The 26,250-nt window shown below is 39.6% G+C and overlaps 1 protein-coding gene across 5 annotated transcripts in view; it reads right to left on the bottom strand.

Moving 5' to 3' along the window:
* Positions 1 to 199: 199 nt before the first annotated feature.
* The window catches only part of ric3a (RIC3 acetylcholine receptor chaperone a), a 28,471-nt gene continuing 2,420 nt past the window's right edge, over positions 200 to 26,250 (bottom strand). The window contains exons 1-7 of one of the 5 annotated variants that reach the window (XM_088296242.1): positions 18,218 to 18,307; positions 3,371 to 3,414; positions 2,624 to 2,841; positions 2,477 to 2,549; positions 2,158 to 2,254; positions 1,781 to 1,938; positions 200 to 1,244 (exon numbers count right to left, since the gene is read on the bottom strand). In XM_088296242.1, the coding sequence (XP_088152368.1) occupies positions 517 to 1,244; positions 1,781 to 1,938; positions 2,158 to 2,254; positions 2,477 to 2,549; positions 2,624 to 2,841; positions 3,371 to 3,413 (1,317 nt within the window). In that variant the 5' untranslated portion in view covers position 3,414; positions 18,218 to 18,307 and the 3' untranslated portion in view covers positions 200 to 516. Of the gene's footprint in view, positions 1,245 to 1,780; positions 1,939 to 2,157; positions 2,255 to 2,476; positions 2,550 to 2,623; positions 2,842 to 3,370; positions 3,640 to 18,210; positions 18,343 to 26,250 lie in introns of those variants that run through there. The other 4 variants (XM_088296241.1, XM_088296243.1, XM_088296240.1 and 1 more) reach the window with 4 other exon arrangements.

Below are 26,250 nucleotides of genomic sequence, written 5' to 3'. Positions count from 1 at the left end.
TCAGAAATACAACAGCTGGTTCATGAAGCAAATTTGAAGCTTCATTTTCACATCACTACCTAAGGACGTCAAATAAATTTTTGTCACAGGTCGCATCACAGTTATGGTTAAACGTAATAAATATATGATTGCCTCATATTAAATAATCACAAACACGTTGATGAACGTGAACTGTGAAATCAGAAACCGGTAAAATCTGTTCAGATTGTACATTTATTTTAAAAGGGAGATTGGCGGCAAAAAAGTTTTTAAAAGCAGAGACGATTCAGCAATTTTGGTAATTTAGCAAGAAACAAGAAGTTGATGTACAAAATTTGCTTTCACGGGTCACATAAAATAAATATGTAGGCCGGATCTAGCCCCTAGGCCCTGAGTTTGAAACCTGTGCTCTAAAATGACATGGTTGAAAAAAAAGTGAACTCTTGCATCCCCTCCCAAAAAGCAAAATCTCAAATGACAAAAAAAAAGAAAAAAAAAAAGAGATGACTTGGTGATGAGGATATCCTGTGCAGCACTTTACGTCTCCCTCCTGTTTCGCATCCTCAACCCACTGACCTCTTTGGGAACGTCTATGTGGACATTATTGTCAGTCTCTGCAACAGCTAACGTCGACAAATATTGTGTCTCCTCCTCCTCAGTGTTGGGACATCCCGTACTACTAAACTGAAGGCTTTCCGCCTCTGTCACCGGATCTTCCTCATCAGCTTCTTCCTCCTCGGTCCCATCATCTTCATCCACATCCTCTTCCTTTTCATCATCTTCCTCCTCCTCCTCCTCCTTCTCCACCTCCTCATAGGTATCTTCTTTTGGGTAGTGAAATACATTTCTGTGGTCATTAAAACTTATATGTTTCCTGCCTCCTTTAGCTTGTAGCTCGTTGTGTACTTGCAGACCTAATCTCTCCTGTTGTGTATTTGTCGTCGCTTGGGAGCCAAGTGGAGCCAGCAAAAGTCTTTTCTCAGCTTCTACTTCTTCCTCCTCTTCTTCGGCTACCTCCTCTTCCTCTTCTGGTTCCACCTCCTCTTCCTCTTCCGTATCTTCCTCAACATTTTCCTCTTCCTCGTCTTCATCCTCCTCTTGTACGATGGACAGTTTCCTTGCGAGAACCTCTTCCTCCTCTTGCTCCATTCGCTCTGCGAGGGCCTCCGCAGTCGGCTGGGTGATGGGCTTCTCCGGGGCCACACGGTCAAATTCACATTTGTAATCGGGTACTTCATACACAGGGTAGGTCTCCTCTGGGTAGCCTGTTAAAAAAAAAAAAAAGATTGTCGATTTGCATGCTCTCCTGTTGTTACCAGTAGTTGAATGTGTTATATTTAACACATTTATGTTTGATTTATGTCGTACTTTTGTTTTTTTTCCCTCCCAGTAAAACCAGGTTGCGTTTAAAATAATGACATCCAGGTCAGTTCCATATTTAACTTTCTTTACTCAATTGAGCATTGCTTGTCAATTTCATGAATAAAACTTTTGCCATTTGGCGAATTTGGAGCGGCTGTTTATTCAGTTGGGCCGTATTTATTTTTATACTTTACCAAATCTTCTCGCGGGCCGGATTAAACCCATTTGCGGGCCAGATCCGGCCCCCGTGCCGTATGTTTGACACCCCTGCTCTAGATGCACATTTATGGGATTTAGCCACTCATTCATACACACCGCTGCCCGGAAGAGGCCCGGCAGAGTCTTACATGAACAAGACCTTAGCTTGACAGTAGGAAGGAAAAACTCCTTTCAGATGGGAAGGAAATAAAGTAGTTGTAAAATGACAGAGGACATATACCTTCCCAGTCTGCACTGTAAGGGACTTCCTCTGCCTCCATCTCTGGGGAGGCACCTTCCACGCGACCCTCTTGCATCAGCTGTGCAATCTGCCTCAGCTGCCGCAGGAGTTTGTCTTCCTTCTTTGTAGGAGTCGACTTGCTTTTCCTGCGTCTTCCACTGTGGGGCAGCAGAGAGACAAAGCAGACAAAAGCACACTGAGCTTTTTTTGTTTTTTTACTGCATGCAGTAAAACCACTGATTTTTGTTTGTTTGTTTACAAATTTCCTTTGATTTAATTCCCAAGAATGAAGTAATTTGTTCCAACATGAATTTATTATTTTTGGAGTCAGCCTGTGCAGTGTATCAACAATAACAATAATATTAACCATAACTAACCTCCCGGAGGCACACGATTTTCCCGAGACATTTCTTGCCTTGATCCTTTCCGACTGAAGTAGTCGCTCCTGTAGGCTGGCAAGCTCATCATCAGTTGCTAGGAGAAGCACAAACACTTAATATGACGTATGGAAATATAATGAGCATCAGTGAAACTGCTAGAGTATTTAAAAAGATCAATAAACTTCCCAGATAAACTTGTGTTGACTTTTTATAACCACTGTTTCATTAAGATATTGATTTTTTTTTTAATCCCAATCATGAATCTAACTTTAGAACATTTATATTTCCATTTAAAAATTCAGAGAGTAGGCCTTACCTATATTCCTCCCCATGCTCACAGTTGAACTGAACTGTCCTGATTTTGTTGCATTCTTGTCCTTGCAAGTCAACTGTCGACAGGAAAATATTAGAGGCATGATTGCTGTGAAATAATAATAATAATAATACTAATAATAATAATAACCTTGTATATGATGTAAAGGATGTAAAGAAGAATTCCAAATCCATATATGGGTATGACTTGAGCCATCAGGTTGTTTTTTTTACCACGTCCAATGCTTCTGACTTTGGCAGCGGCCTCGACGTTGTACGTCATGGACTGGAACGGGTCTGCAACCCACTGCTGCGGGTCATCGGACAACGACACCGGATGCATCCCTGGGGGATGGAACCCAGGGCCAACTACACAAGATGACATGTGGTCAATATTATTAGGCTTTGAAATAGAAATAATCCATAAATAATAACATGAAGGTGGGTAAGATGCAATTCTGTGAAGATGAACAAATTCTTTGCCCTAAAACAAAGTGAAAAATACCAATTTAGTGTTATTTGTATTATTGATATTTGTATTTTACGGCAGTATGCTTTTACTGGTTTGGCCCACTCGACTCACGACTCAAATTCAGCGGAGCTACAATGAGTTTATTTCTTCTGTCTGGATTTTATGCTTATTGCGCACAGCGTTTGATTAAAAATGAAATGGAATTTAAAAAAATAAAAGACACATTCATGTATCATAATTCATAGACTAATTTGAAAACATGGAAATAATCATTTACTGCAAAAGATAATTACTTTTCCATCACACTGCACATTTAGGCAACATAATGACATGATGAGACCAAGCACTTGTCTAATGTAACAGCTGGCAGCAAAAACAACAACAAGATGAAAGGTGGATGGAAGATGACGTCATAAATCTGCTCACCCTGTGGTTTTCCCATCTCTTTTTTGGCTCTGGGTAAAAGCATCCTTGGCAAGAAGAGAGACACACAGAGGACCGAGCATGATATTAACGTCACTTTCTGACAGGTCGTGATGGACATGTTGTCTAACTCAGCAACAGCCGCCCATTGCCTTCTCTTGAACAGAAAATCCAGTATTCCCGCCGCTCGTCACTCATCTGGTGAAGTCGTGCTCAGATTAGAGCAGATTATATGAGCAGTTTTTATAGGCTGTGAGGAATATTATCAACTAATCCCCAGAGAGGGAAACAACTGGCCATTTCCAGCAGTATTCGGCTCATAGACAGACGGTTGGCTTTGATAGAAACAAAATGACAACAAACGAGACAGAAATATCATATTTTAGTATCAAACTTTGGGGAAAAAAACTCCCGTTTAGCAAGTGTTGAATACTAAAAATGTATTGATTATAAAAAAATTAATAAACCAATCTTCTATTTTATCTACGGCCCATGAATGCAGCACGTGACCTAAAGAAAACCGCATCCTAATATTGCAGTTCCTGGAGTGCGCTTCTCTTATTTCACCAGCAGATGGCAGTGCAGGCTTGTGTACAAACCAAATTATTTTTTGTTGTCAATGGCAGTGACTTTTCAGTTGGGTGGGGGCACAGAAGAAACACCATGGAGCTCTCCTTCCTCAACAAAGCAAACACCAGGACGACGGCTAAGCAAAGAAGCTTTCCTGACAACATTGGCATTTATAATGAACATCAAATCACTACAAATACACAAAGGTAAATTAAAAATAATAGGAGCTTAAATAATGATGATCAATTTACTCACAAATGTAATTAAGAGTGAAACCTGGGCCTGTTTAGATGAATTTTTCTGCTGCCTGAATGGCAACAGATGGATACACAGGTTAATTGTACTTCCTACCATCTCACGGAAGAACATTTCTTTGTTCGGCCTGTTACTATACATCACTTGCATAGAGAGACGAACAAAGAACAAACAAATAATATTTTTTTTAAGTGTAATGGGATCATTTGTCATTATTAGATTGTGTTTTTCTGAAACTAAGTTCACATATATGGACTGGCAACAAAATGTGTGCGTATTAGTCCAATAGATGCTAATGTCAAGTTAAATCAAATCCAAGTAAGGCTACAGTTAGAAATTTGAACAATTTCACTCGCACAGTGACATTTTTCAAGCCGTCTGAGCATTTTTCCAGTGACGGACATTTTAAAGCCATGTCAGCTCTGTTAAGGCCTTTCATTTAAGGCCAAAGGCACAAAGGTCAAGTAGGTTGGACCGCGGGGAGTTATTAGCAAAGACCAAGGCGGAGACAAAAAGTCCCACATGCATATTTCAAAGAATACTTACCTCTCGTGTCGTGAATACAGATCAAGGGGACACAACGTTAAGAAATATTTTTTGATGATGATGTCCAGGTAAAACGAATGGACTTATTACCTTCTATATCCGTCAATTGCAGTGAATGATTTAAATTCAGGTTAACAGAATCAGGAACATCATTTAACTGTTACGGAGTGTTTTGAAGGAAAAAAAACCCCACAGCAATCCACTTATCTATATTTACCGGTAAGATGTGCAGCAAATAACTAACCATTCTCCGGTGTGATCATTTTCTTTTTTATCCACTGAACAGCAAGATCGATACTGTACTACTCAAGGTGGCTGCAGGGCTGGTTGCGACATAGCCAGCCCATTATAGTTAAGTGTTCATACAAGGAGGACACTCAACTCTATTGGCGTCTTATTTCTGCAGCCAAGCGCGATTTCATTTCACTCAAGCATTGCTTGCTGACCATTTTAATCTCGGACCATGAACTGGTGACCTTCATTTGACAGCTTCATTTGCTGACCACAAGGCAGACGGGCGGGCCAGGGCTCGACAGTCTCTGATTTATCATCGGCTAAAATAACAAAACAGCGATTGAAAGTTATCAACATGGGCAACTTTCTTTTGGTTTTTGCATCAAGACACGATTTTTGCGCTGGAAAATTTAAAAAACGGGAGTAAAAAACTTTTAAGCTACTAGAACAGTCTTTGATTTAAAATGTACTTCATAATTGGTGATTTGACATTAATTCTAATATATTATTCGATACCTCTTAAAAAGCTTTACAAAAATAGTAATAGAAAAAAATGCAATTAATCGCAATTAATTACAGAATTATTTTGCGATTAATTAGTAAAAAAATGTAATCGCTTGACAGCATTCATTTGAATTTATCTTTTTAATACAATACTGAGGAATCAGCACCTTGAGATAATGTAAAGTGTTGGCAAAAAAAGTGAGTAAAAACATCCAAATTGTGCCCTCAGTGTCAATATTGTGTGTGGCCACCATTATTTTTCCAGGCTTGCCTTAACGATCTTGGCCATGGTGTTCACACCTGCTCACCATTCACACCTGAGACCTAATTGTAACACTAATGAGTCACATAAAAACAGGGAGGGAAACTAGCGAATTGGGCTTCACACTTTTGTATGCTTGTGTGCTCATCTCAAATCATCTTTCCCCATTGATATGAATAGAACTACCTTCAATCTGTTCCAGCCCCCCTCCGAAAAAAAATGCTGGGTTATTTAAACCCATTTTTTTAATTAGATTTTGAGCTAACAAGAGGTGAAAACAAATTAAATAAAATATCCTGACTTGATTTTGTTTCATTATAATTATCTGTGGTTGAGTTTTGTTTTTTTTTTATTTAATTTTTTTTTTGGGGGGGGGGGTTGTGTACAAACTCTACACCGTGACTACAGGCACTTTATATTGCAGCAAAATGTCAATGTCCGTATTGTCCCACTAAAAGATGTAAAAAAATATTTCAAAAAAAGGGAACATCTAAAAATAATGGCCTTATTATCGGACGCTGTGATACCAGCGCTAATAAAATGTGTCTGCGTTCTAACATTAGGCATCGAAATAAACCTTGCGCTGTGAAGTTTACAACTAGTGCTAGCACAAAGTAAACCACAGTTCCATGTCCTGGCTTGTCTCCATATTTTTAGGCGACTATTTTACTTTATTAAAATCTGGTTTAGTTACCGAGCTAAATTGACAATTCATACTGCAGTTGCATTCAGGCACAAATTCGGGATATGAAAAAGCAGGAATAGTGAGGGAAATTCAGGCAGCTGGCATAGATGAATTATTATTATTGGCCATGCCATACTGTCGCTATAAGCTTTTAATCCGACGAAACAAATATGCATTTGTGTGCCCTCTCTGGGTGAATGGATTATAGATTATCGCTGCCAGGCAGCATATGATGCCAACAGCGATTATTGCTGTATGTTGAATAAAGCAGATATCACTGTTAGGGAACATTTGGCACCAGGAACCGGTCCAAAGTAAGTTGGTCATGCTGCAGTGTTTCACACACACTTTTGTTTGTTCTTTTTTTCAACGATAAAATGTCAGTATGATCATTTCACTGTTGTAAGAGTCGGCTAAATTGTCTACTGGCTATAAAAGTACTTCTACGCCGTTGCTCTCATTGGACTTTTGTTGAAATAAGTCATGAAAAAAAGCTATAAATATCAGATGACTGATATAAAGTGGTGTCTTGATATATGCTGTTGATTTACGATCTTCTCAAGATTTTTTTTTTCTTTGTTTTTTGCAAGATATGAAGACTTTTGAATTGATTTTTTTCAATCACTCCAAGTTTCACTTCAGACACCAGGGTCTTCAAATCCCAGTCCATCCCCAGGAAGTGGGTGGGTTGCTTCAGGAAGGGCATAAAGCTACTCCTCCTCCTTCTTCCAAAATATTGGCAAAAAAGTTTGTATTATTTTGAATCACAGCTGTACTTGACGACCTGGTAGCCCATTTGTTGCTAGCGTTAACTCATCAGTAAGGATATTTTATTTGATTTGTTTTCACCTCTTGTTGGCTCAAAATCGAATCAAAAATGGATTTAAATGACCCAGCATTGGTTCGCTACCTTTTCGGCGCGAGGTTGGCCATTTCACCAAATTTGGGTTCATTTTGACCCAGAAGTTTTTTAGTGGGCATGTTATTTCTCAAATTTCCCCATTGTGGGACTAATAAAGGACATCTTTATTTCTCTATGATTTTATAAAGTAAAATATTCTACTGTGTTATTTTTCTTATTAGAAATACCCAACAATTTTTTTTTTAGGGGGGGGGTACGGAACAGATTAAAGGTATTTCCATTCATTTCAATGGGGAAAGATGATTTTGAGCTACGAGCATGGTTTTAAATGAAACTAAACTCATATGTCAAGGCAGAAGCGTACCCCACGATGCTTGTTTTTTTTTATTTATTTTTTTTTAACGTAACCACATGCATACTTTCCAAATGTTGCTGTATGTAGTTTGTCGCTTTGTCTTGTCTCAATGGTGTCATTCTGCAGGTGCGCTCGACGCACGGCGCACCGTGTTCCATATTGTTAATGCCAGCTCTCGCCCTCTAGCTGTTTACCATGCCTCTCTCCTATCAAGCCTTTAATTACTAAATTATTCTTCATTGAGCTCAATTAAAACACATTAGACTGTGCTACTTCAAAAAAAAAAAAAAAAAATCAACGATTGCCGCGACTAAACAAAACACAGGAGAGTCGATCGCGGCCTACGCTCTATTGTCTGTTAGCAATAAATGAGATTGTGTTATTCTCTGGATCAAAGTCTTATTATGCTAAGAGCAAAATATAAGATTGACTTTTCAAAAGCGCTCAAGCACCTCCTGAAGAGAAATGGATTCACATATGTGGCAATCAGCGTAGTGAGCGCACCTTCCACAAACAAAATGACATTTTAGGAAAAGAAATGCTTTTCTTTCCCTCTTCATGCAAGCGATTTGTTGTGCAATGTCACCTTACTCAACAGTGGCGGATCAGGTTTACATCATTACCCACAGCCCCGCCTCTCCATGCCTCTATCTAAATCAGCCAATTTATTTCCAAATTGCATGTCGAGTGTAGGTGCAAGGGCTTATGGAACGATATTAAATCAATATACTCCTTAGGTATATATTTTGAGGAGGCTTTAATTTTGTTTTTTTCCCTCTTTTTGATGATATTGAGAGTCATGAAGGACACGCTGTCACAAATATGAACCGGGTATATTGATGGGAAAGAGATGGTTGCAAAAAGTGAATGAGGTGGATTAATGGGCTAAAGAAATGCTTTATGGTATCCAGACCTTGACAAGTTTTTTTTTTTTTTTTTTTACTTGTATGCTTGCCTGTCAGCACTCTGCACTCTGTCTGTAATTTATGAGCATCAACAGCATACAGCCTGTCACCGAGGGATGCCATTTAAATTTGTCTTGCTTTGCAATCATGAATAAAAACTCATAAAGCAAAGTCATATTAGATATGTGTTTTTGTGGCAAGCTTAAATGGGAGTTCAACGGAGTTAAGGAAGAGAAAAAAAATTAAAAAAATACCGGCACAATATGCACAATGGCAACAACATTAGCAACACCCACATAATCTAATGAGAGGTGATAAATTCAAACGTTACAGAGATGATGAATCACAGAGATGTTATTAAGAATGTGGAGCTCTCTTAATTACAAAAATAAACTTTACCAAACTAAAGACCTCTTTGACACTATCAATAAACAGCAACAAAAAAAGCTAATTTTACGTTCCTTTTGATGTCTTGGCAATGTAATACAGAATTCTATAAAAGGTTTAGCACGAGTACTTATAATTTATTATACGTTTCTCAGCATTATTAGTTGTAACTCTCTTCATAACAAGCAGCCATTTGGCAAAGAGTAAACATTTCATAGATTTGCTCACGTACGCTTGGCATAAAAACTGGAAAAGGACGTCTTTTTTTTTAATTTATTAATTTTTTTTATTATACGTCAAAGGCACACCATACAATTTAAGTGTCTGAAAGTAGACTACATGTTAGACCAAATGTAAGCAGGTCTAAGTTGTGGCGCAGGTGGATTAAAAGTATTTTTTATGCATGGACCCCAGCTAGACGCGGACCTCTCCTGCTATGAATTTAAAGAGAATGAGGGGAGCCATTGGTCAGAAGGCGCAAACACTCATTTCTACTCCGCCTATGAAAATATGAGAAGAAAAAAAAACTCCCCCCATGTGTAATTAGACCGCATTTTACGCTAGACTTGTGCTGGGCGCGAAAATAAACCAATCAGATATATTTGCCAAGTCTAGCGTAATGTTAACAAATAATGCAAAAGGCCATAGACGGACTAATGAAAAGTGTTTCTTTGAATGTGATCTAACACTTAAAACAATGGATATTAGACCACAAATGTACAGCAACACATCATGAAAAAAATACTACTATTACTACAGTATGAGTCAATAACAGTTGTGGTGAAACTCTTCTTTTTTTGTCTTTGCATTATTGCATTATACTGCCTTCTGGTGGCCAAGTTGTGCACACCAGAAGGAGCCACAAGCTGTTTAATTCTTGGCATGGTATTTGATGATTTTATTCCCATATGTTTTAAAGTAAAATACTGTCGAGTTTTCTTTTTCTTTTTTAAAAACCAAACTTTTTTTTTGAAGGCTGAAACAAGAGTATTTGTATTCGCAGAACAAATGAAACTTGTATCTCAGCGCGCCACTGATTTGGGCCTCCTGTTAGTTAGCTTCATACAAGTCTATAATGTGGATTTATGTGATTGTTATTATTCACTAGCAACCCTCCTGGTAACAATTCATATTTGGAATTATAACTCTCCATGTCAGAGAATTAGTTGTAATAACACTGTTATTCCACTTTGTACAAAATCTTTCAACACAATGTTAACATCAATAAGAGCGGAATCCACGTGAAATCATCAAGTGCAGACCACATTGTAGGACTGAATACACGTGATTATGGCCAGGTTTGTTTACCTTTTCCAAAAATGTTTGCCATGAGCCAAAACAGACATTGTTTTCCATATGTTGTCTTAATTGTTACCATGGCAACTGAGAGAACAAATGAGAAAACGGTGTGGTTGAAAGGAGGGGTGTTGAAAGGCGCGCTGTGAGTCTACCTTATATGAGTGTGTCTTTTGAGTGTATGGAATGTTGTGTAAACCCCCCCCCCCCTCAAAATTATGATTAAGTCCATATTTGCCACAGCACTCTGTTTGATGTGTTCTTGCGTGTCTTTGACCCTTCGAAATTTGCCAAAACATGCAACACAAAAGATTTGGATTAATTTGTTCTTTTTGCTCAAGTCATTGTGCTCCATTTTAAAGCGCAGCATGTTTCCCCAGTGTGTTTCTGGCACCTTGAATGTCCTTAACCAGCACTAACACAAGATAATGATGGTGCTCAACAAAAAAAAAAAAAAGAGAGAGATTGGTTTTGAATTATTAACAAGTTAACTTTGTAGTGGCGGCACTTTATCCCAGAGGACAAACATCCCCAAATGTTTGCAAAATATAATTAAGCCGAGGCATCTTTAAATGTCATTGCAGCCTGTGCCATGTTTCAAATTGTTCTGCATCAACAGAATTTAACGAGATGGCTAAGGAATCCATTTCCTGCAAGCATGTGATAAGCCGCACATACAGTGGAGCACTTTCATTGATTGCCAAAATAAAGCATTTTGTATGCAAATGGAGGAATGGAGTGGCTAAGCTGATTCAGCCTCATGGACACCGAATAATGGTCTTTACAATTAATACTTTTACATGCTATCCATTGAAGAATTCATCTTTCATTTAAAGGCTCCAAAACATTGACACGTGCCCAGAAAGGAGGGGAAAATGCACGGCGTTCCAATGGATTAATAAGAGCGCCAGCAAACAAATAAAGCCATGCATCTCTCCCTCCCCCGGAGTGCGGTCCATTCGTTGTCATCTCATGCTTCTGCACATTTTGGATTAACAGATAATCTTTGAACATGAAGGAAGGTCTGCTAACCCTGAGGGGGTGCCGTGTAGCGAGTGAAAGGGAGCACAGGATTGGAGGCAGTGTTGCATTGTTTGGGCGTAATGTGCTTGTCTTGTGCTTGTAAACATGCAGCGCTTTTTGTTGAGCCCGTACGACCTTAAATAGCCCCGCTCCAGGTTGTGTTGCCGGAATGAACAGATAAAGGACAGCGGGTCAGGGATGGGCGCTATTAGATGCCTCCATTTGGGATCCCAGGAAATAGCCTGATTCATTAAGCGCTAATGCTAACGAATGTTTTCTCTCTTGCATTTGTGGGCCGTTCGGTTACTCAGACCGCCCCCCCCAAAAAAATAGTGCCAGGGTCCAATGCATCAGGAAATAACGAGGATCCCGGATTGAATTTGTAGTCAAGGGAGGAGCGCATCTCATTATGATTATTATTATTATTATTAATTATTATTAGATATAATTATTTTCCATTTTTTATTATTTAGTATATTTTTAATTATTAATACATTTCAAACCATTCATTCATTCAAATGTATTAAATCTGTAGATGGGACTGAAATCATGAATGAAATAAGGAAAATGTAGTGTGCTCCAGAAATCTAAAATAAATTGATTTTTAATTTTGCTTTTATTTAACCTGTTTTGATTTGCTTCTTTTTTAGCATGCCTAATATAATCTACGCACTCAAAATGCAGTGTAGAAATATCCAAACCAACACAGGTGGACACAATAAACGTGTACAAACAATTAAAACAAAAATGATAAAAGATATAAATTTATTGAAAATCAGCTTGCGGAACACAACATTTAAAAATTTACCAGGAGATGATAGATGGAGTGTTTTGGTAACCTCACTTCATCGGAGGAAAAAAAATACATTTTATTTTAAATGAAAGTGAACAAAAGGATGACAACAAAATATCCGTCTTTGACACACCACAGTATTTAGAAAATAAAACATTAACGAGGTTTATTCATTTCATTTTTTTCAAGTTCGGCGGGCCGGATTAAAACGTTTAACGGGCCGCATGTGGCCCCTGGGCCGTAGTTTGCCCACGCCTGACCTAAAATGAAGGGCAGCCGCAAAATATGTTGACAGCAGAGTGTGAAGTCAATGACGCAGCCGAGTGGAAAGGCGTGATGATGATGGTAATGACGATGACGAAAATGATGATGACGATGACGACGATGATGACGACGACGACGATGATGACGACGACGACGATGATGGGGCTGACCCCTCTGATTAGATGAGTGTGAGGATTGGGATGAAGAAAAAATCCCCACTCTGCTGCCCAGGCTGGAATTTTGTGCTTGAGAAGTGTTTAACTTTGTCAAATCCCAGTTCCCCCCTCAGCGGGGAGTCTGGTCTGTTCCCAGATTTCAACTCTCGAGACTGAGCCTGTTGGGGTAGGGGGGCTTGGTTGTTTGTGTCTTGAGGAGTGGGTAGGGGATCAATAGGATAGCAGCTGGCCTGTTAGACAGAGGTAAAGCTAAGCTAGCAGAGAGCGAGTGAGGGGGAGGGGGAGGTGGGGGGGGGAGATAGTGAACGCTGCAGCTATCTGAGCAGGAATTATCCATGACACCTGGGCTCTCAAGCAGCAACCTTTAAGCACATGATTTGGGATCAGCTCTTTTGCAGGATGGCACATTCAGCACATTCAATTGCCGGCATTTTGCTCTGTTTGCTGTCCCCTCCCAAAAAAAAAAATAAAAAATCCCTCAGTTATTTGTTTAGAAGGGCTGTCATTGTTAAATCCGCACGCTTACATTGTTCCAGGAAGATGAATTCAATTCTGTTTTGTTCCATCTTCAGCTTCACTTAGTTGTCAAAGAGACGTAGGAAATAAATCTCCTCTCAGTCATTGAGTTCGGCCCATGTGTTTTTCTGCACCAATGAGTTGAAAAATGTTCTAACTTTCAGGTGATAACATATAATATAAAATAATCTCCTTTCGCAGGTGGAGGGGTGTCAATAAAATAAATACAGCCGAGAACAAATGCGCCATCTCTTATCTCTTTCCAATCGGCTGCTTCAAACACACAAACAGAATCCGTTTTTGCCTGCGAAACTCAGGATGGGAAGAACATGTTGGCTTACAAAAGGTTAGCAATTATTTATTGTAGATCTAATGACTGATACTGGAGTTGGAGCATGTTGTCGGGGAATAACGATGTCACGGTTTATCTTCCAAACGAAGGCCCATTAATCCAGTGTTATGGAAAAATGCTGATAAAAACATACGGAACGTTTTGTAACAAGTGGCATGAATTTGCACTTTGACTGTCAGGGAATATACCTTTGTTTAGTGCAAGATCCCAACAAAGGCTCAGGTAGCGATGGGAAAATGAAGCTTCAAATCTGCTTCATGAACCAGCTGCTGTATTTTTGAGTCCTCTAGATGGCACTGTTGGGTTAAATAAAGGCTTTCAAATATGGCAATTGAGTGTGCTCTCAGCCCAATGTTGAACAGAGAGTGCCATCTAGAGGAGGCCAAAAATACTACAACTGGTTTATGAAGCAGATATGAAGCTTCATTTTCCCATCGCTAGCTCAGGGATCATAAAAACTCTTCGAAAACGTTGACATCATGTTTGGGTCCTCACGAGTGATTATTCATTGTTGATAGGCTGATGCAAAAAGTCTATTAAAGGAGCACCTTTTGGATTTTTAAGATGGAGGAGAGGCAATTTAAAATTCCTTCTCACGTAGGTGTCAATTATTTGTGAATTTTAGCTATTGACCCGTGCGAAAAATGGGAGTTTACTGTAGGTAACAATTTACCATCCCCTCCAAATATTTAAACACACAGCCATTAATGTTGAAACCACCTGCAACAAAGGTGAGCACACCCTATAGTGAGAATGTCAAAATTTGTGTGCATCTACGCAAAATATACACAGATATACATTTCCTGTTATTTTGGATGAGACATAAATTTAAAATAATTGTTAATATAGGACCATCATGGTGGATTGGTGGATTTTTTTTGATTTTTTTTTAATCAACCTAACAAAGGCAAAGAAGACCCGTATGGTTCACGTGTCCTCTATTTGTTTTTGTACAAGGAAGCCAACAGAGCTGAGACTCAAGAAGGCTTTGCTTGGACATCCCTCCATCGCACATAACTTGTTGAATAAAACATCTGTCTCGCAGCACAAGCTAAGAGCAACAAGAGGTTCGTTTGCAGAGATGAAACTGCCCCCCATCCCCACCGACGCTCGAGAGAGTTTAGCCTTGATGCATTTAACACCGTCCCCCAAAACCTGCGTTGACAAGTTATCTGTGACCTGTGGTGAGAGCAGAAATAGCTGCGGTGAAAATCAATCTTCGCCTCTCCTCTCGCCTTGAATACCAGCGGAGCAAACAAACAGGCCTAAACAATACAATATATAGCACATATCAATTACACTAAATGCCTCAGTATCTATACTTCACTGTCGCAGGCACACGGCGGCTACAAGGCGCACACGCTGCTGTAAGACGATAATGGCGCTGCATTGTTCCTCACCATCTGGTGCACTGATAAGGCCTGCCTGCGCATACTTGATAATGAGAACAGGCAAAGGAGAAACTGAGTGTTAAACATTTCTTTGGCCCATGAAAAAGGTTCCATTAAGTCCACTGACCCCAATTGAATATTAATGAGCTAATTAACGGATTTATTGTTGTGCACAATTCCTGGAGGGCCAATTTTTTTTTTCAAGTGCTATTATTTTTTTTCTAATTATTTTCTGTACTTTATATAATTGAATCTTTGTAGCTGCCAGCATCCCCGTTTGTGTCTTGGTGACGAGAGGGGGAAAAAAACCCAAAAAACAAACATTTGGAATCCCTAATTTCTTCTTTAAGCTTGATGTGACTGCGAAATAGACATGATTTTGGATACCGGAGTGCACAGCTTCTAATATCCGATGACCGAAGTGGACAATATTGCTTGTCTTCGGCAGGCAAATGCAAGCAAATGAAACGGCGGTGTTGGATTCCAAAAGTGCAATTACGTGGGTTAGTGCAGGCTACATTGCATGCAGGGTTTGACAAAGGTTTAACTGTGCACAGACAGCTGGTGTTGATAGATAGCATAATCAGCTGATTTAAAGGATGCACTGAAGCAGTCCTCAGTGGACAGCTGGAGAGCACAGCCAGTCACTGCCAACCTTGGTGTGATATTTGGGTATACAATGCATAAGATATGCGCTATAGAAGACAACACTCGAAAGCCTGGGTGGCCAAGTCCGCTCCGTCAGTTCGGCAGCAAGCTGATAATGATCCTGATCATTTGAATCAGGTGTGTTGGAAGAGGGAGACATCTAAAACAGGCTGGATCGGAGCTCTCAAGGACCGGACTTGGGCACCCCGGCTCGAAAGAGTCATTGTCACATTTTGCTGTTACACGGGAGCTACGTACTAAACCATTTCTGACTCATTTGTGCTTACTTACTCAAAAAAATCTTCCCAAGCAACATCTCCTTTTCTTTCTTAAAATGTTTTTTTTAATTATATATATATATATATATATATATATATATAATGTGTGTGTGTGTTTATGTAGAGGTAAAACAATAAAAAAAAAATATTGAAATGGGGTCACTGTACAGACATGATCTGAAACATTTGCATCTTGCAGCCCGACCAACCCTCTTTTGGTGAAAAGACTCAGTTCATTCAACACATAGTGACTTTCTAATAGAAAGAAAACATTCAAATACATATTTTCAGACTAAGATAATCTGGACTATTGCATTTGAGACAAAACAGTTTTGTGGGAACTGGCAGGGTATATCTTATGTCATTGTTTTTTCAGGAACAGAGTTTGGCCACCCCAATGTCATTTTCCAAGTCTAATTACAAGAACAACAGCTGAAAGGTAAAGTTCCAGTAAGGAGTCTACACTTTTCTGACTAGGTCACATTAATGCTTGGAAACGTTTTTGAAATCATTTATCTTATTCTTAGTCTCATTTTTTTCACATTGCAAAATTCATTTTTATTTCTTTTTTCACGGTCCTCCCTTCCAGTGCTCTTTCTGATTTAAAATAGGGGTGTGTAAATTTTTCTTTTTGCACACTGTACATATATTAAAAAGGAAAAATGAATTATATTTTACTCTCAATACAATATTTCTAATGTGAATCAAAAAGTGTTTCGTGATTGACCAGCGACCATTCTGCAGGGATAGGCTGCATCTCCCCGAAACCCCAAAGAGGATAAATATGATAGAAAATGGAAGGGAGAACAGATCAAAAGGCATTTACATGTATAAATATGTTTATTGTATTTGCTTGGAAACCAGTAAACGTCAAATAAATGTGTGTTCTTTGCTTCAACCTTTTCACAAAAAAAAAATGGTCTCTGTAGTGTTTAGCATGTAATTTTTGATAGCAACAGTATCCATTTTTATTGTCATTTTCATGACACCGCCATCTCTTGCTCAACTCTTTATCCGCATGAAAGCAAAAGCAATCCGAAACGCATCAATTTCCATTGATCTATTCACCAGTATAACATGGAGTAATGAACCCATTTCTCCATTGTATGGAAATTTGCTCTCATTTCAATAATTTTGCCTGATTCACTCGCCAGCCAATATTAAGAGGAAGGCCCTACAGACATAGGTTGGCTTATTGTGCCATACATCACAAAGTGCATTAGGCTAATAAAAGCTGTCAACAATGAGGCCAGAAAGTTTGCTCGCTTGCTCCGCCCGGTTCATACATCTCTCCCAAGGACTCACTGCACGTGTCACGGCAATGCAACCAATTTTCTCCTTCTCCAATAGTCTACAGGCAGAGGATGAATATTTGCCCTATCTGTAATCGACACTGATGCTGATGAAGCTTTTAGTAGTCAATTCAGTAATGCACAACGTTGAGTTGAAGTATTTATGCAGTTGCAGCGCACATCTTGATCCACTGAGCAATTAGGCAAACCTTACGAGCAGAAACGACCGGTAACTGGAGACGGTCACATAAATATACAGAAAGGGAGTGAAATCAAATCGGCTCCAGACTCAGCAGTGTTGTGTCTTCAGAGCACAATGACGACAATTTGAAAAGGATGATGTTCAATCTTTCCCCCACCTTCTGAAAGTCCGGTATCGTTCCAAACTAAACCAAACTCTGCAAAAACACAGATTCTAATGACATCATTTTTTTTTTTATAACCACTTGTGGGGAATATGGATCTCATTTTCCTGTAACTGACATCCCTTGATGGAGACAAAGAGCATACCCATATGGCCGGCAAATGGATTGTCCTCCCCGTTATGAAGAACAAATGTAGAACAGAGCACACAGAGTGGAAGGTAATCATTTAGCAAACTGCACGTCCAAGTGAATGTGGGGCGCGGAGAGCTTTCTTTTCACTGAGCTTCAAGGCACCAAATGGAGCTCTGGAGATGGCTTGATGGCTCCTGCAACAATCAATTACAATATATTCCCCACCCTGTCTTGGCACTAATAGCTCCTGTCTGTGCACGGGGCGAAACATGCCCAGTAAATATACACTGTTTTCCTTTTAAATGTCTTATAATATGCATGGGCAACACAGACACACACTAACCTAGAGAGGTTGAGCATCAATGCCCAAGAAGCAATTCTCAGTCAAAGAAATGAGAATGGAGCCGTTTGTGGCTTTCCTCCCATTAGCCAGATTGAATTACTGTGTTTTACTTTTAAGAGCCATCTGTTCTGCTTTAAGTCATATTTCTAAATCTGTCATGTTTTGTGTAAAGAGCCTCTCTGATCGGCAGCAACAGCGGAGGCTTGCGATATAAAAAAAAGGGGGGGGGATGCGGGCTCATTGTGACGATCAAATGTTGCCTGGTCGTGTCATACATCTGTAGGTCCAATCCAGTGGCGGGCCGTGCATTTCACGCGTAAGACTTCAGTGAAGTCGTACTTAGTCCGACTTGAATTACCATCATTTGTGACATCACAGCTGCACAAATAATATACAGAAAGACACTTACAACTTACTAGTTTCTCTTGAAAGGTCCGTCTTGAAAATGTGTCTGTATTAAATCCACACTTTGCCCTCCTTCGGTAATTGTAGTTTAAAAAAAAAAGCAAGAATATATTTCACATTTTCGAACGGTCGCCAGTCACGACTTCCGGGTGTTTCGATTCCGCATCGCGCTGCACGGTCACACGAGTGAGTATCCAATCACAAAACACGTTCATCACCATCACTCACTGTAACCAATTCGTAATCTGATTGGCTATCACACCTGTCGATCAAATCTGAACGCTCATAGTTTTTGACAGAAAAGGATACTCGCACAATTGTATCTGAAGTCCTCGGACGAATAGTGCATGCTACTGGTATTGTGAAATCTGCCTAGCAACACGAGCTAGCTGAATTCCGATTGGATAAAAACTCTCACCTAAAAATTAGGATATAATATAACATCAATGTTAAGAATATAATCATTATTTTCTGATTATGTTAGGCCAACAGTGAAGGCCTTGAAGGCCCCCCCACTGGTCAAATCCCATTTGAAGATTTGAAAGGCAAGCTTTAAATGAATTCCTTAATCAAAGTGAAAATAATAATAATAAAGATTTGTGTTTGTTTCTTTGTATGTTAGTGGGCCACATTTCTAGTGCACAGAGGAGGAGATTTGATGACGTGATTTATTATTCTGGTATGCGGGAATGTCCTACTGTGACTCAAACAGTAACATAAATTTACATTCAGACGAAAGTGAAAAGGTTTGCCGTTCTGCATTAGTGATTGTTTGTCTCTCAGGCCACAAAAAAAATGTGTGAGTGCATTGTTTGTATTGGTTTGTCGGTAGATGTTTGCAGACCACTTCCCGCTTCACAGAGGATGATGTAAGACGATGGGAACTCATCAATTTTAGGTCTGCTGCCCGGTGAACATTCTATCATGTCTACCGTGTCAAAACGAGCCAATACATTCCTTGAACAAAAGTCGAAAAGATCAGCAGGACACTTCCTGCTTGTTGTAAATGGGCACAAAAGAAATAAATGGACTTGACTCTATTTAAACCCTGAGATAGATAATTACATCTTCCTGGTTTTATCACCGATGGAGTGATTATATAAAGCCGTTCATCTCGGTGACACGCATTCTGACGGAAGCTCGCTCCTTTTTTTTTTTGTTCAAATAGCGCAGAATACATTGATGTTTAGATAGCGGCAGAGAGAACGAGAGACACTAGAGTTGGTGAGAGAGATAAAGGAGGGATGTGGTTGCCTCAAAGGATGAAGTACGTGGAAGATGAGGTCTCACAGAAATGCAGTATGAAGAGATTATATTTCAAATGCTCGGCAGAATTAATTACTTTGTTTCATCGTGTATTAGGGCTACATCTAAGAACTTTTACGTATTAATTAGACGCCTGTCAGATTCTTGAAGTAGGACATGGAAAGACAAAGTCTCTTATGATTCTACAAACATAAAAAGGAAAAAAAATCATTGAAGTCCCACTGTTTCCCATTCCAAAGTCAAACCATTCATCAAATTCAAAACATCTTGGGAACTATAATCCCAAGGTTTTCCACAATTCCCAAATTCCACACTTCTAGTCAAATTCCCAAGGTAAAAAAAGAAAATACTTGAAATATTCACGTCGTCCGCCCACATTACTTCATAGATTCAAACTTTTCAATAATTTTCTTTCTAAGTTTCACATTCTACACTTCAGTCCAGCTTCAGCTTTTTAGTATTCATACACAATTTTGTCAGAAACTTTCCTTAATGAGGGAGTTTGAAAAAGCAGCCATTCCTGACCCCACATTTGCATCTCTAACATGATTTAAAAAAGACAAAACAAAACACTGTGCCCGCGGAAAAACAAGAAACCACAAATGTGTGACTGATGAGGTATCAATAATTTGCAGTGGGCCTCGCGTTGACCCCTCACCTTGAGTATCGGGAGCTGTGCTGAAACTCTGGTGGAATATCCACCTAAGGAAATTAAAAAAATGGTTATTCCTTGTTTGTCAACAACTGAGCACAAAACTAACAAACAAAAGCAGAGCAATAGTCGGCGAGCGGATTTAGATACAATGCAGAATTAGCAACGCAGCACCGGCTAACGACACAGGAAGTGCTAATGCTAGCTCATTATAACAAATGCAATACTTTTTGACGAATTATCACAACTGCGCACTTTCATAATCGCATGCCATTATGAATGGCTGTGTTTAAGAATGGCGCTTGTGCACATCAGTGAGGGGTGTGGCTTGGTTCAGAAGCTCAGGATTGCGGAACCATTAGTGAAGGGAAAATCAAGCTTCAAATTTGCTTCGTGAACCAGCTATTGTATTTTTTGAGTCCTCTAGATGGCACTGTTGTTATAAATAAAGGGTTTGAAAATGGCAATTCAGTGTGCTTTCAGCCCAATGTTGAACAGAAAGTGCCATCAAGAGCAGGTGTGGGCAAACTACGGCCCGGGGGCCACATGCGGCCCACTAAACGTTTTAATCCGGCCCACCGAACTTGGAAAAATATGAAAGGAATAAACCTTGTTAATATTTTATTTTCTAAATACTGTGGTTTTTCAAAGACATATATATTGTTGTAATGTTTTTGTTCACTTTCATTTCAAATTAAATGTATTTTTTTTTTCTCCGATGAGGTGAGGTTACCAAAACACTCCATCCTGTCAAATTTTAGAACCCATTGTGAACTTAAAATGAACTGCATTTACACTACCACTACTCAAGAGTGATGTGCAACCCAACAGTACATATTACGATGGCAAAAAATATCAATCCAGGAGCCAGAACCAAACATTTTTTTCTTCGTACTAGATTTGGATCTAAATCCTTCATGCCCAGTAAGTCACGACTACAAGAAGGCTTTTAATTGAATCACTCCTTTCAGGCATCAATTTCTGTCATGTTCTTTCTACTATCCAATTTCAGATGTGGACACTTGGCGTTGGAGGCCAAAATAGCGTCTGGTCCGGCTATGCCGTTGCAAGGTTGGAGGCACGTGCTTTTGAGAGACAAACCATTTTGCCGCCGGCACAAAGAATCCCGAACAACCTCCTTGAGCCCAGCAGGCCTTGCACTGTCACAGAGTCACACCAAAGAAATGAATGGTCCACAGACTACTCCATTATTTCTATATACCAGCCTTCCATGGCAGACTAAAGGCCTATTATTTGAAGGACCGTGGCCATAGGAACTTATTACACGTGTGACCTTTTAAAGCCTTTCACTGTGATGGATCTCAGGTGAGAAATTACTGGAATCAATTTTTATCTGAAAGCTTGATGCTTGCTTACTGGCCCAGCCTTGTGTGAAAGAAAAAAAATGAGCGAGAGAGAGAGTTGGAGAGAGTTAGAGAGAGGAGAGAGAGAGAGAGAGAGAGAGACAGAGAGAGCGAGACATCCCCTTGACTACAGGAAATGGGCAACATTTGAAGGTAACCCAAATGCCTTTGTATCCTTTGGTCCCAAATTAAAAGAGACTTTGAAGTGGATGGCTGGAGGACGTGCTGTATAGTATTGTGCTTCATCAAGGTAGAAATATAAAGACAAAGGTTCACATCAAACAGAGCATCCCACTTTGAGAGCTATTGAATTTGTTAAAACACAGATGGCAGGCTGCCGCAATTAATTCGTCATATATGAGGCAGCTTTTACCTGCAAGCAAAAAGTATATCAGTGCAACGGAGATAATTTTTCCACCAGAATAATTGCTCGGCGTGGACTCACTCTAATGTACTTCATTTGAACTATGCTTTTCCAGATGTATTGTTGAGCAACACTTTTTATTAGATTGACTGAGCATACAGGACAATGAGCACAATATTATCCAAATTGATCCTCACGAGGGTCACGGGCGTGTTGGAGCCCTTCCCAGCTGTCTTCGGGTTGTTGGTAAACCCTGAACCAGTTGCCAGCCAATCGGCGTGCACACACAGATATGTTAATTACACGTTAATAACTGTAACATTTTAGTTTACCTTTACTATCTCCTGTAGCAGAATGTCTTTTATTTGAGCTTTTCTTCTGGAAGAGTCAATTTTAAGAAGAGAATCTTGAACTCCAGCGCACGACCTTTCCTTTCCTGGTTCCGCTGGTCCTTGACAAATGTCAAAGTCATACAGGCAAGCACTTTATCCTGCATGTGGCCACATTTTCAACTGCTTTTGTGAGGCTTTGCTGCCCTGTAGAATTTTAGCTGAGATTTTCTCCTTGAATGGAACCATTATTTCATCAACTGCATTCCAGGATTATATTACGGACGACGGCAGACATTATGCATAATTACACAAAGAAAATAGAACAATGACATTTGAGGGATTTTCTCTCCTACTTGACGTATTAAATATGAGCCAAACATTTTTTTAAACCATGAATACATATTTTTTAAAAATTTAGTCATTAATTGTTTCTTCGTAACGTAACCAACTGGGGCTAACGGATTCAGAAATCTTCACAAAGGACAATGTGACAATTCTTGTTGTGCTTATGTTATTTAGCAGTGGACAGAAGGCAAGATTTTTTTGAGCAATGTTTTGATTAGCGATGGGAATATGAAGCTTCAAATTTGCTTCATGAACCAGCTGTTGTATTTTTGAGTCCTCTAGATGGCACTGTTGCTTTAAAAAGGGAAATTCATTGTGCTTTCAGCCCAATGTTGAACAGAGAGTGCCATCTAGAGGAGTCCAAAAAGACTACAACTGGTTCATGAAGCAGATTTGAAGCTTCATTTACCCATCACTTCCTGGCTGATGTTCCAAACTTTAAAATAGAATTGGACTCAATGGAGCACACAACCCCCACCGAGGCCCAATAGCCCAATTCATTCACTAAACCTCCCGTCGTTACCGGTAATCATAATTATAACAATCCCATTACAAAATCTTTAAATCCAGCGGATCTCTAAGTTTGGATATTTTTCAAACATCATCCCAAGCAGTCACATTGGGTACACCTGCACAATCCAATTACAAAATTCATTCCAATACCTTTAGCTACATATTGTTATACTTCTATAGAAATGGAGCATTATCGTCTTTGTAATGGAAGACATTTTTTTTCCGATTCATGACCAATTCTTTATCGTTCAGGACAGAAGTAGGTTTGAAAAAGGACTGGCATAGTTTGGTTTCATTGTTGGTATGACCTCAATACACGGTCGATAAACTCGCAAGATGCCACGTGCAACAAAACGCCAGCAAGGAAACAGAAAAAGAGACAAAACATCTTTCTTGATCGTCACCACATTGAAATGTGCTCACCTTCTATTTGCACCAAAGGAAGAAAATTAATGAAGTCCAACTTTATATTTCATCGGTGACTGCAATAAACACAAAATAAACTGTAAATAAGCTTTTGGGAAAAAAAAAAAAAGCTGATTACCAAAGCAATTTATTGCCAAGCGGAGCAGGACTGCGTTAAAGCATCGAAGTGAAGGGGCCCACATCCCAAATCTCCTCTCCCCAGAGCTTTTCTCTTACGGTGTTATTCGCTGGCCTGCTTGCAGAGGGGCCAATCAGATCAATTTAACTGTGTGAATGTTGCTGCACTAACAACATCAACCATTATACAGATAATAATAACCACCCCGACAAACGCATCCCACGATACTCTGCATCTCCTTTTAATAAACCCAAACAGTCCAAACAGATATACGCACAGCCGGAGTTGCTTCCTGTCAAAAGGGACTTTTTTTCCCATCACAGACGACCTGATTTATTAAAGGTCTACGCATACAACGGGTGCAAACTTGATTAACCTGAGAATATGCGGAAGCTGATTTACAAACTGGGCGCACTGAGGATCTGCCAAATTGCCGTGAAGTTAATTGTGCACGTTCTTGGAGGAGTAGATGGGAATAGATGAGTTTGGCAGATTTGTTCAATGGGTATTGTGGTGGCCTCTTTGCGTCTTTAAATAGAGCGTCTGTGCCAGCTTTGTGTGGGCAAAATAAGAGGTAGCGGCGAGACTTCATTTTCACTTCGCAACATATTGTCTATTCAGAAAATTTCATTTTGGAACTTTGAAATGATTTCTAAGGACTGACTAGGAACCAGACACAAGAAGGAGTCATGCCATATCACCGATGACAAAACTCCTGGTAATTTTATTTCATTTACGTACGTCTGGGTCTTTTCAGTGCCGGGTGACAATCGGTAATCGCTGCCCGAAGACCGCTGGGATAGACTCCAGCACACCAGCGACTATCACTTCAAACTTGATTTTGTGTGTGAGATTTGGTTTTGGGTTTACTGTTTTTGTGCTTTTTACTGTCTCCATTATAAATTCTCTTTATTGTTTATTGTAGGACTTGTGCTCCGTGTACAGCATTTTTTTTCTATACGGTGCCGGTCGTCTTAAAGTGTTAAAGTAAAATTTATAGGCTACTTGTTCTGTCAGATTAGAATGCTAATCGGACCTTCAATCATTTCCCAGCAGCGAACAGGCAATTGTGAACCATTTGGCATAGTTTGCATCATTATTTGCATTGTATTTTTGAGCCCTCTACATGGCACTGTTGGTTTAAAAAATGGTTTAAAAAAATTCAATGTGCTTTCAGACCAATGTTGTACAGAGAGTGCCATCTACAGGAGTCTAAAAATACTACAACGGCTTCATGAAGCAGAGTTGAAGCTTCATTTACCCATCACTCGTAAACACGCCACGGAAACTATTGTCGACCAAGACCTTCTTCTGTCTGCTGCTTGTCCAATTGAGCTCAAACGACAGTCACAGAAACTTTAATGAGTAAACTGACCTGACGCAATGCAATCCTTTGAAATCCGCGGCAGTTATATGTGATCAACGTGTCTCCGCTTTGAACCTGAATACTGTCAGCATCTGCAGCAATATTGGACATAACGAGGCCCCTGTCATCCCAAACATGTTTGAACATAACATGGTAAGATCTTTGTTCCCAAATTGATGCAACACAGCGGTGCTTTCAATTGCATTATTGTGTGCGCCAAACTTGGCCTCCCAACAAGGGCGGCATTGAGGGATGAGCCAGTTTAAAAGTCTGCATACAAATTGAGGTGGTGATGGCGCAGGACAAAATGCAATGTGGGGAACTTTCACAGTTATATAATGTGAGAGAAGAAAACCAGGCACTTCTCATTTTGGTCACTTATCCCTCATTGTAAAGGTCTGTATATTTCATTGCTGGTGCAGCAGCTTAGGGGATACATTTCAAAGCAGCAAATAAAAATTGGCTAAACTTCCAAAATTAGCACTTCAAAGTCAAACATGATTTGAAGGGTTGGAAGCAGTGTGACTGTGAAAGTGTGTGTGTGCGTGAGTGTGTGTGTGTGTGGCAGGGCTGGTGTATAGAGTTCAGCATTAGGCCTTAGAACCAATTTCTAGGCAAATTGGTTTCATTTAATAATGAGATCACAGAGTAAGCAACCGTCTTTCAGGGCGAGTTCATGCATCCTTTGCTGGTGATTTCCGCTTCATATGCATTGCCCGGCACTGGCTTTTTGGATGCGCATCTTGAAATTCATGTTGTTTACCGGTGAGGAAGTAAAATTCCGACACTGCCTTTTTTATTGTCCCCTGTCTAAACATCGTCGGCAGCAATTCAAGATGTTGTTTTATATTTTCCTTTTGGTTGTGTGGTGAAATCAGTGCTAATCAGAGCCACATGCAACTAATTACGCTCCTCACTTGCTTGCACATTGCTCAAGCGGGCCCATTAGGCATCAGCGGAACAGCTGTTGGACTTTTCGAGAAGGTGTGAACGTCACTTAGTTCTAAAAGTAATTGTTACTTATTAAACACGATGTGCAAAACTTCATCCACACAAGTCTGAAGTATGAATATTAATTTCATTTTACATACAAAATTTTCACTTTGATCAGTACAGAACATACAATATATTACCGTATTTCCGGGACTAAAAGCCACTACTTTTTTCTAAGATTTTGAATCATGCGGCAAATACAACGGTGTGGCTTTTCTGTGGATTTTTCTTTCACCAGTAGGGGCGCTCTATTGTTCAGAAAATACGCTGAATATATCTTGATTTTTTTTTCTCTAGGGTCTGTT

This window comes from Idiotropiscis lumnitzeri, chromosome 5, assembly GCF_059441095.1.
Source record: "Idiotropiscis lumnitzeri isolate Australia: NSW breed Sydney's pygmy pipehorse chromosome 5, RoL_Ilum_1.0, whole genome shotgun sequence".
Taxonomy (NCBI): Eukaryota; Metazoa; Chordata; class Actinopteri; order Syngnathiformes; family Syngnathidae; genus Idiotropiscis; species Idiotropiscis lumnitzeri.
Note: the sequence above shows the minus strand (reverse complement) of the source record. Positions and strands in the feature narration are given on the sequence as shown.